This window comes from Oncorhynchus tshawytscha, linkage group LG20 (genome assembly GCF_018296145.1).
Source record: "Oncorhynchus tshawytscha isolate Ot180627B linkage group LG20, Otsh_v2.0, whole genome shotgun sequence".
Classification (NCBI taxonomy): domain Eukaryota; kingdom Metazoa; phylum Chordata; class Actinopteri; order Salmoniformes; family Salmonidae; genus Oncorhynchus; species Oncorhynchus tshawytscha.
The window spans coordinates 36,871,396-36,882,268 of record NC_056448.1 but is presented as its reverse complement, the minus strand read 5'-3'; the positions used below and the strand labels follow the sequence as shown (position 1 = coordinate 36,882,268).

Sequence of the window (10,873 nt, the reverse complement as noted above, 5' to 3'; positions counted from 1 at the left end):
GATACAGTGGGGAGAAATACTATTTGATACACTGCCGATTTTGCAGGTTTTCCCACTTACAATGCATGTAGAGGTCTGTAATTTTTATCATAGGTACACTTCAACTGTGAGAGACGGAATCTAAAACAAAAATCCAGAAAATCACATTGTATGATTTTTAAGTAATTAATTTGCATTTTATTGCATGACATAAGTATTTGATCAACTACCAACCAGTAAGAATTCCGGCTCTCACAGACCTGTTCGTTTTTCTTTAAGAAGCCCTCCTATTCTCCACTCGTTACCTGTATTAACTGCACCTGTTTGAACTCGTTACCTGAATAAAATACATCTGTCCACACACTCAATCAAACAGACTCCAACCTCTCCACAATGGCCAAGACCAGAGAGCTGTGTAAGGACATCAGGGATAGAATTGTAGACCTGCACAAGGCTGGGATGGGCTACAGGACAATAGGCAAGCAGCTTGGTGAGAAGGCAACAACTGTTGGCGCAATTATTAGAAAATGGAAGAAGGTCAAGATGATGATCAATCACCTTCGGTCTGGGGCTCCATGCAAGATCTCACCTTGTGGGGCATCAATGATCATGAAGAAGGTGAGGGATCAGCCCAGAACTACACGACAGGACCTGGTCAATGACCTGAAGAGAGCTGGGACCACAGTCTCAAAGATAACCATTAGTAACACACTACGCCGTCATGGATTAAAATCCTGCAGCGCACGCAAGGTCCCCCTGCTCAAGCCAGCGCATGTCCAGGCCCGTCTGAAGTTTGCCAATGACCATCTAGATGATCCAGAGGAGGAATGGGAGAAGGTCATGTGGTCTGATGAGACAAAAATAGAGCTTTTTGGTCTAAACTCCACTCACCGTGTTTGGAGGAAGAAGAAGGATGAGTACAACCCCAAGAACACCATCCCAACCGTGAAGCATGGAGGTGGAAACATCATTCTTTGGGGATGCTTTTCTGCAAAGGGGACAGGACGACTGCACCGTATTGAGGGGAGGATGGATGGGGCCATGTATCGCGAGATCTTGGCCAACAACGTCCTTCCCTCAGTAAGAGCATTGAAGATGGGTCGTGGCTGGGTCTTCCAGCATGACAACGACTCGAAACACACAGCCAGGGCAACTAAGGAGTGGCTCCGTAAGAAGCATCTCAAGATCCTGGAGAGGCCTAGCCAGTCTCCAGACCTGAACCCAATAGAAAATCTTTGGAGGGAGTTGAAAGTCCGTATTGCCCAGCGACAGCCCGAAACCTGAAGGATCTGGAGAAGGTCTATATAGAGGAGTGGGCCAAAATCCCTGTGGCAGTGTTTAAAAAAAATTCACCTTTATTTAACTAGGTAGGCTAGTTGAGAACAAGTTTGAGAACAAATTTGCAACTGCGACCTGGCCAAAATAAAGCATAGCAATTCGACACATACAACTACACAGAGTTACACACGGAATAAACTAAACATAGTCAATAAAACAGTAGAACAAAATAAAATGAAAAGTCTATATACAGTGAGTGAAAATGAGGTAAGATAAGGGAGTAAAAGGCAATAAATAGGCCATGGTGGCAAAGTAATTACAATATAGCAATTAAACACTGGAATGGTAGATGTGCAGAAGATTAATGTGTAAGTAGAGATACTGGGGTGCAAAGGAGCAAGATAAATAAATACAGTATGGGGATGAGGTAGGTAGATAGATGGGCTATGTACAGGTGCAGTGATATGTGAGCTGCTCTGATAGCTGGTGCTTAAAGCTAGTGAGGGAGATATGAGTCTCCAGCTTCAGGGATTTTTGCAGTTCATTCCAGTCATTGGCATAACATAGTAAACATAAATCCGGGACACTCCAATTAGTATGTGTTCTGTTTGGTAAGCTATGCATTAATTTGTGGATGTCCATCATCCATTTCATATGATATGTTATGAATGACATTTCATACATTACGTTATGAACTTGCAAAGCATATGATATGTTATGAATTCCAATTTAACGTTAGTTAGATTAAGGTTAGGCTTAGGAGATAGGTTAAGGTTAGAGTTGGGGAAAGGTTTAGCTAACATGTTAAGTAGTTGCAAAGTAACTAACAAGTAGTAAGTAGTTGTTAATTATCTAAAATGATAATGTTGTCCGTGATGAGATTCGAACACTCAACCGTTATATTCAATGGGTATATATCACTAATTTAAAAGTCCAAAAATGGATGTAGCAATAGCTTATCAAGGGGAGACCAGAGGGGTATACTACAAAGAAGGATAAAGGAGTTTGCCAGCTAACTTGCCTAAATATTCTGATATAACTTTAAAGATAAGCTTGAAATGGGCATAGTCTAATTGTTTCAACAAACAAAAACACATACCGAAGTTTAGCTGTTTTAATTAACCAGAAAATCTATAGTTATTTCTGGTTGCTTATCAAAGTTAGCTGGCTAACTTGTTGATCATGCTTTGTAATATACCCCTCAGTAGTTAGGTAAACCATGTGGAGTGATTCATTATGTTTAAGATCAGAGGGGAAAGAGTCATCCATTTAACTGCAGTGTAGAAACATCTTTCCATTACACACATCCACTGACTATGAAATGGAAAACTTCCAGGGATGATGACACAACCTTTTCAGGCCAGGATTCACACTTAGGAACCCACGCACAGGAAGAGTTCAATTGTCATCTATCCAACTTTCACTGGTTTCTCTTTCATTCAAGGAAGAATCCCAAAGTAGAAATGTGTTATTTACAGAAATTAAATACTTTATTCACAGAAAGGTCAATATAAAGTGTTTACTTGGTAACATATTTAAAGGGATAATTCACCCAAATTACAAAATTACATTCTGCTTCCAGGCAGAATAACATACAGTAAAGGGAGTTTAATACCTTTCCCTAGGGCTACGGCCACACAAAGATTTTGTGTTAGAAAATTGCTAATTGAGCCAATGGGTTTGTATGGGAGTAATCCATTGACAGGTGATGGACAACAGAGATGTGTATGCAACTTGTCTGAAAATAATTTACTTGAGTTTTTGAGGGACACAAAAATAAAACGTCCTATGTCTGTAGCAGCTGTAGCCCAAGGGTCAAATCCTACGTTGACTCTTGCACAAAACTCATGCGTTAAAGAATTAGGCAACATTTTGAGTTAGGAATTGACCCCACTTTATAAAATCATAATAAGTTATTTCATTTCACAACAATTATTGATTAATCTTGATCAAGAAAGGAAATGTGTAGCAAACAGTACATACTATGAAATGAACATATGAATACATTTATACCTTTATTTAACACAGCAAGTCAGCTTAGCAAATTCTTATTTACAATGATGGCCTAGGAACAGTGGGTTCAACTGCCTTGTTCAGGGGCAGAACAACAGATTTTTACCTTGACAGCTTGGGGATTTGATCTAGCAACCTTTCGGTTACTAGTCCAATGCCCTACCACTAGGCTACCTGCCACCCTGAAATAAGGTCAGCTTTATCAGAAGTAAAGCCTTAACTAATACCTGCATGTTACAGGAGCATTGTATCCACAAGGATTTTAAAATGTGCCTTGAAACATGCACTGGTCCTACTAAAAGTAAGCATGGAAATAAATAATATAAATCCACACAGACTGCATATTTTTGGAATAGACATGTTCTCCTTGTCTAGAGGAGAAAAGCACCAAAATACATGGCAGTCTCTGCTGAACAGTCAATCAGTTCATAATTGTCTTCATTAATGGAAACCCTCAGGAGGTCCCCTTCCTCCAGAGCAACCACCTGTCCCGTGTACACAGTCCTCGCTCCTCTCCTATTATCTGGTATGCTATCCTTGACTTCCATGATAGGGCAATCATCTGGGTATCTATTGGAGAATTTCAGGACTTTCAGGCTAAGAAAATGGGTCTCGCCAGATACCTTGTCTTTATGCGGCATTCGAAAGTTGACCCCTACGTAGACAAAGTATCGGCCTCCCTGAGGGACAACCAGAGCATGCTTCTTCTCATCATAGGTGAAATTTTGCATGTGCACCAAGCCAGTTTCCTGGTGTTCCCATTGGATGTAATCTTCAGGCACGGAGTTGCACCTTGATGATGCTGGAGGTAGGAGAAGATGGAGAGGATCAGAGGAAATATATAAACGATCGTGATTCTGGAAATATATCCACTTGATATTCAACACACAAAAAGCCAACATTCCTGACGGCTGCCCTTGCACAATATTACCACAGCTCAATGTGCACACTATAGCCTAATTGCAAACTAAACAGTAAGTTTGATTAGGCATGTGAATAACACCATACCCACATCTAGGCACATCTAGGCTACATGAGATAATGCACTTGTATAACAAGAAGAATTGGATGTGTGGGTTTGCAACTTTGTAAAAAAAAGTTTGCTGATTTATACCAATTCTTCTTATATATATATATATATATATAAAAACACGCTTTACTAAGACATACTTGTCAGGTGAGCGTTTGGCTTCAGGTTCTGTCCTTGACGATCTGGTAGGAAAAAGAAAACAACGATCAGCGCATGCTTTCTTTACGCTGATGATAGACGCGCCTCTCGAGGCTTAAATCATAAAATCAAAGTAATGTACTATGGAAGACATATCATACGAAATAGTTACATACCTATATCTTGCTGTCGTGAGTATTCTGCATGTTTGAATGAATCCTACAGACACAAGTTAATTATTAATGGTCACCCACAGTAATGAAAGTTAAAGCTCCATTAAAATCCAATGCTAAAGCTCTCCGGCATCTCTGTGCCCCGTTAAAAACATATGGATGTCGCATTGCTTACCTTCTCATTACAGTCTCTATTCACACGCTGCGTAAAGACAAATACAGCTGCACAACCCAGAACCAAGAATAACGTGACAAGACGCAAGCGACTCTCCTGTCGCTTCATTTCTTGACAGTGTTTGAGCAAAAGCACAACAGACTCTTGCTGCGCCATTGAAATCAACGTATCGTGAGGAATCTCGCTGTTCCTTGCGCACTTATCCATATCAAACCACCACTACGAAGTCTAAAGTAACGTTTTATCTTCTTATTGAAATACATCCGATTTTATAGTTCTGCTACCGCCTACGCGACTCGGCTGTCAGTGCCTTTCCCTGCACATGTGCCCCGGGAAAATCCCCAATGTCGTGCATTAACAGACTACCCCTCATGCTGCTATAAATGACCACTCTCAAATTAATTGACAGAGCTGTGGGTGTAAAGGTAGTTTATCATGCACAAATTAAGGCAGTTCAATGTAGACAAAAGATTAATTATGCTCTTTTATCTTCTATTTATGGAGAGTTTCCTGATAAAAAAGATCTGTATGCCTATATAGCCGATTTGTCTATGGATCCTAAGCGTTTGATATACATATTAGTTCAGAGCCTAGCTATGAACCTCAGCTATCATAACCAGTTGTATCAACTTCAAAACAGTCTGAATGACATTAATGAAGCCTATTGATTGAGTCGAATGTAATATAACTTTGTGCCAAGGATGCAAGTCCTATATACACAGAGGTGTGGACTCGAGTCACAAATATGATGACTTGCAACTCAACTTTGACTTTAGCATCAATAACTCGTGACTTAACTTGGATTTGAGCCTTTTGACTCGAACTGACTTGATACCCTCCCCAAGCCCAGATATAAAAATTGATGCTATTAAAAAAAGGGTGAATTCAGATGGAGCCCTTGGAAAGATGATACCCAAAATTATTATTTTCGGATATAAAGACTACTCTGTATCAACAAAATACCGGATTGCAACTTGCAAAACATGCGCAAAGAAAATTACAGACGGAGGCGCAACAACTTCCAACTTTAGTCGACATTTGAAGCTGCACAAAGAACGGTAAGTCACGACTAATACAGCCGACAGCTATATAATTTATATCTTTGCTAGTGTAGCATGTAGGCTAAAGTAACGTTCCACACCGTCAGTCAGCGCGAGAACGTGAACATTGCACCCAAGATTGAGCTACAACTGGCTAGGCAGTTGATAAATCCTGCCTGATGTTACTGCTGTTCCTATAACCATTGACATACGTTGGCCTCCTGTAACCACACACAGAGTGTGTGTGTGTGTTAAGGTTTGGCGATTGTGTCTGGGTTGGCGCCCCACTAGGTTTCTTCCTAGGTTTTGGCCTTTCTAGGGAGTTTTTCCTAGCCACCGTGCTTCTACATCTGCATTGCTTGCTGTTTGGGGTTTTAGGCTGCGTTTCTGTACAGCACTTTGAGATATCAGCTGATGTACGAAGGGCTATATAAATACATTTGATTTGATTTGTGTACAAGCCCACATCGCCCGATTGCGCCTCTTAGCGATCCTCAATAGTCAATCGCTATGGGGGTCTTTCTCATGGCTACACATGTATTTCCATGGAAATATAAAGTTTATTTGGAAAGTAATAAATATATATATTTTTAAAAGCATTCATGATTTGCGTAAATGTAATATACAATTACTCTTGTTAAAAATATGAAATGGTATTACATTTGGTGAAGAGCACATTATGACTTGTTTAGGACTCAAAACTCCAAGTTTAGGACTTGAGACTTGTCGGTCTTGACTTGACTCGGACTTGCCTGTCTTGATTTGGGGCTTCACTTGATTTGGGGCTTGATTTGGGACTCGTGAGAGAGAATAAAGTAGACGGCACGGGTCAAAGTAATTGATTTATGACCCTGTGTCATGATGACGTACACATGTCCAAATATGGGCCTCCGGCCAGGCCATCCTGTTCCTGTGGTCACGTGTTAGAAGGTGTGTTATTTTATATCTATATTGCATCCTTTGAAGTAGTCATGGTGATTGATGTCTAGGGGCCTGGTTGAACTGGGGGGGTTGAGTGTTTGAACTTTTGGAACGTGTATGTCCCCCACCCCCAGTTGTGCCCTTATGGTTGTTATCTGATGAAGCAGGAATGTCCTGGGGTATTGGGCTGTGGCATATGCATTATAAATGTCCAGAACAAGGCGTGCGAACCCAGAACAGTAAACACGATTTTTAAACATGGATTTTGCGATCAGTGGCAAAGCTGTGATGACTGTAACAACTGAAGCAGGACCGCGGCTGAAACATAGAGAAAGGGCAAAGTATACTACCGCAATATACGATGCTCCAAAAAAGCGGTTTCTAAGTGTGTATAGAACCCAGATACCGCCTGCAACTGCGCTGAAAGATGAAGTGCTGATGTCTAATGGACAGCAATGGGGGTATCTGTTTGATTACTTGGCCTGTAGAGTGAAACTCTATACGGTAGCCGAAGGAGAAGAATATACCGACCAGACATTAGGAGTGTCCTATGGGGTTGAAGACTGGACGGTTTTTCGCCAGGTTTTGTGTCCCGAACTGAGACGTATCACCAAGGGTTACAGCTTGTTCACAGGCTACGAGACCCGTTGGGAAGATACCCCTGACTCCTCAGGAAGAGTATTTCACTGGGTGAAAATACAGAGAAAGAATGGACTTCCCTGTGGCTGCGTGGAGTTCTACATCAGCACTGAGGAAATCCGCAACCAAAACATCCGGGATGGCGGTTTGGTCGGTGATTTTAGGCTGCGCATGCTTATCCCCTTTAAAAGATGGGATTTAATGGAATTGAAAATGTTGGAGTTGTTGGACGCTCTGTTTGTACAGAGCCAACAGCGCCAGAGTATTGTTCGGCTAAAGAAGTGCATAATATATACGAATCCGGAGGATTACGATTCAAAGGACCCCCAAGAAGGTACATCGTCAGAAGGGTCACCCCCCGAAGAAAACTAGGTACACCGCTGCGTTAACCACACCCAGATACCCCGAGGGCTGGTTCAACAATAAAAGGAGGGTCCTTAAAACCTACAGTTCTTCACTTACGCATTAACCATGAATATTCCTACCGCATACCAGAACTCCGAAACGTCTTGGGGGCCCGACACTAAGTACTGTATGCCGCGCAGCCCAACATTCTACTCCCCCCTGGCAAGACCCGCGACACCCCCTACACGTACACAGCCTGAGGACGTGTTTGATGGGGTGGTCAGTACTATTTTTGTGGACACCATCAAGGCCTCTGTAGCCACGCTTTTAGACGTGGTGATTGGAGAATATATACGAGAAAAATGCATCGGTTGTGAGATTAATCACCCCAGCCAGCGCAGGCATCCATGCCTATACGACCCCCCAAGATACTACTTCTTCAACAATTTTGAGGCGCTGGTGAAAAGACTTTGGTCCTGCAGGTTTATACCATCGCTGGTCAGAGCCCTGGAGTCTATGGGTCTTGTGCCGTCTATCCCCAGAGTTTACGGGGTAACCGAGGCATTCCTACATGAACTGAAGGAGGCGATCCACATCCACGAGAAACTCAAAGAAATCCGACACACCCTGGTGGACGATAACAAATACCGGGAGGCTGTGGTGGCTGATGTGATGACTTTCTGGCTCAATAAACCCCAAGAGACCGAGTGACATTTTTGTTATTTAGATGTAGAGCAATGGGTAACTATGTGTATACGATGTTAGAGAGAATAAATACATTTTTTCTTTTGAGAGAACTTACAAGTGTTATGCATGAAATGATTGAAAATAAAGTGAACAATGTATCGTTCTACACAACCCACAATTCCTGGACTAATGTAGAGCGTGTGTTGAAAATGGAACAAATCATGAATTATGTACGACATGCGGGCGAGTGTCTACAATGGACACAAATGGTAACCCGGCTTGGTGGTGATTCTGAAGAACTAGAAACAACCTTGTCTAAGATTTTACTTAATTTGTTTGAAACACCATTTAATTGTAACATGTATCATATTTGTTGTATATATACTTTTATAGCAGATGTGTGTGTTGTAAAAATTCAGCGAAACAAACCTGTTAATCTAAACCAAATATACAGGGTTTTGCATGATGCGATCATTGAGAAAGCGGGGACATGTATCCTGCAACGAATTCTGAATTGTCTGTATACGTAATACATAATGTTTTCTTCAAACTAAAAATCCCAAAAATGAAAATGAAATGTTGTCGTTATTTGAAAGTGACTCATTAACGTTATTGTACCTCAGAGAGGCAAGAAGGATGGCAGAGCAGATGTTGAAAAACATTTATTATAATCCCTCTAATCCTGGGTCTTATGGGGGCAAGGAACGTTTACAGCGAGCTTTAGCCGAAGAAACAGGTAGCCGGTTAAGCGATGCTAAAGTGAATGAGTGGCTATCAGAGCAGGATGCGCACACTGCATAAGCCCGTAAGAAAACATTTTCCAAGAAATAGAGTTTTTTCTACCCAACCATTGTCCCAATTTCAGGCTGATCTATGTGACATGCAGGCCCTTGCAGATAAAAATGCTGGAAATCGCTACATGCTAACGGTTATAGATATTTTCTCTAAAATAGCTTTTGTCAGGGTCTTAAAAAATAAGAGTGGTGCAGAGGTGACCCGGGCCTTTGACTCTATCTTGAAGGAAGGCGGCGCCCCCAAGAGAGTGCAGACTGATGGCGGAAAATAATTTTTTAATAATACTTTTCAGAAACTCATGAAGAAGCACAATATAGTACATTTTGCTACAGGCTCGGATTTGAAAGCTTCAGTTGTTGAACGCTTTAACAGAACTCTGAAGGAGCGGATGTGGCGCTATTTTACAGCTCACAACACGCATAGATATATCGATATAGTCCAAGATTTAGTAATTGGGTATAACAATAGTTATCATAAGAGTATAAGGATGAAACCCTCTGAGGTCTCTTCTGAAAACTCTTTTCAAGTCTTTAAAAATCTGTATGGTTTGTTCCCCCTTCGCCGTAAGAAAAAAATACATTTTAAATTCATTGTCCGGGACTTGGTTCGTATATCCAAGTTGAGGGGTGTTTTCGACAAAAAATATGTGCAAGGATACAGTGATGAGCTATTCATGGTTACAGAATGTCTGCCGCGCATACCCCCGGTCTACACATTAAAAGATTATGACGGGGAACTTAGAGGGATCTTTTTATGAGAAGGAATTACAGAAGGTACAGGTGGGTAAAGACAAAGTGTTTCACGTGGAGGAGATTCTAGATCAAAAGAGAGAAAAGGGTCAAAAATGGGTGCTGGTCCGCTGGAAAAACTGGCCCCAAAAGTTCAACAGTTGGGTATTAGAGCAGGATGTGGTGGAGGCATCGGGGGTTAATTTAAACCCCCATGCATGATAAAATACATCATCATTTGTGTGTACACCGGAGTGCATAATGGAACACAGTGGCTTCTACCTGACTCTCCCCAGTAATGCGTCCGCACATATATATCGTAATAATCAGGGTTCGAATTATACAACCAATTTTCCAAAGCCTATAGAGTTATCAGAGGCCTGGGAAGTAGGTCTCAGCGAGATTACATACCCCCATAGCTGGTATAATATCAAAGATAAGGACCGTGATTTTTATTGCAAAAAGTTATCGGAACCTGCGAAACTTATTAAGGTTAAAAAAGGTTCTATAGAACCGTCGACAGGATCGTCTCCGAGTTGAATGAACGTCTATCGCAGAACAGTATGGAAATATTCCTGATGTACAACCCTATACATAAACGTGTACAAATCTCAGGAGATGCTTCCGGGGGGATAAAGACCGGCGGTAATTTAGCATACATGTTGGGGATGGGTCCCAATAAATGGACGTATGTGAGAGATAAATTATTCCCATTCCCTGAGAATATACATGCAGGATTTTACAACATATTTGTGTATACCGACATCATATCCTATCAAAGGGTCGGAGACAGCTGTGTGCCACTCCTGAGAACGGTTCATATAGACGGAAAGGATAGGGACATAGTCACTGTCACCTACGACAAGCCACACTACGTACCTGTAAGCAAGAAAGATATTGAAAACATTCTTGTTGAGCTTAAAACGGATCAG

General features: G+C 41.4%; 1 protein-coding gene across 1 annotated transcript; it reads right to left on the bottom strand.

Annotated features, from left to right (window-relative positions):
- Positions 1-2,723: 2,723 nt before the first annotated feature.
- Positions 2,724-6,108, bottom strand: LOC112219792 (tumor necrosis factor ligand superfamily member 15). Its single transcript, XM_024381300.2, has 4 exons — positions 4,787-6,108; positions 4,615-4,657; positions 4,441-4,482; positions 2,724-4,072 (listed from the first exon to the last, which is right to left on the bottom strand). Exons 1-4 carry the CDS (start codon positions 4,991-4,993, stop codon positions 3,642-3,644), a joined length of 723 nt encoding a protein of 240 aa, XP_024237068.1. The 5' UTR covers positions 4,994-6,108; the 3' UTR covers positions 2,724-3,641.
- Positions 6,109-10,873: the final 4,765 nt, after the last annotated feature.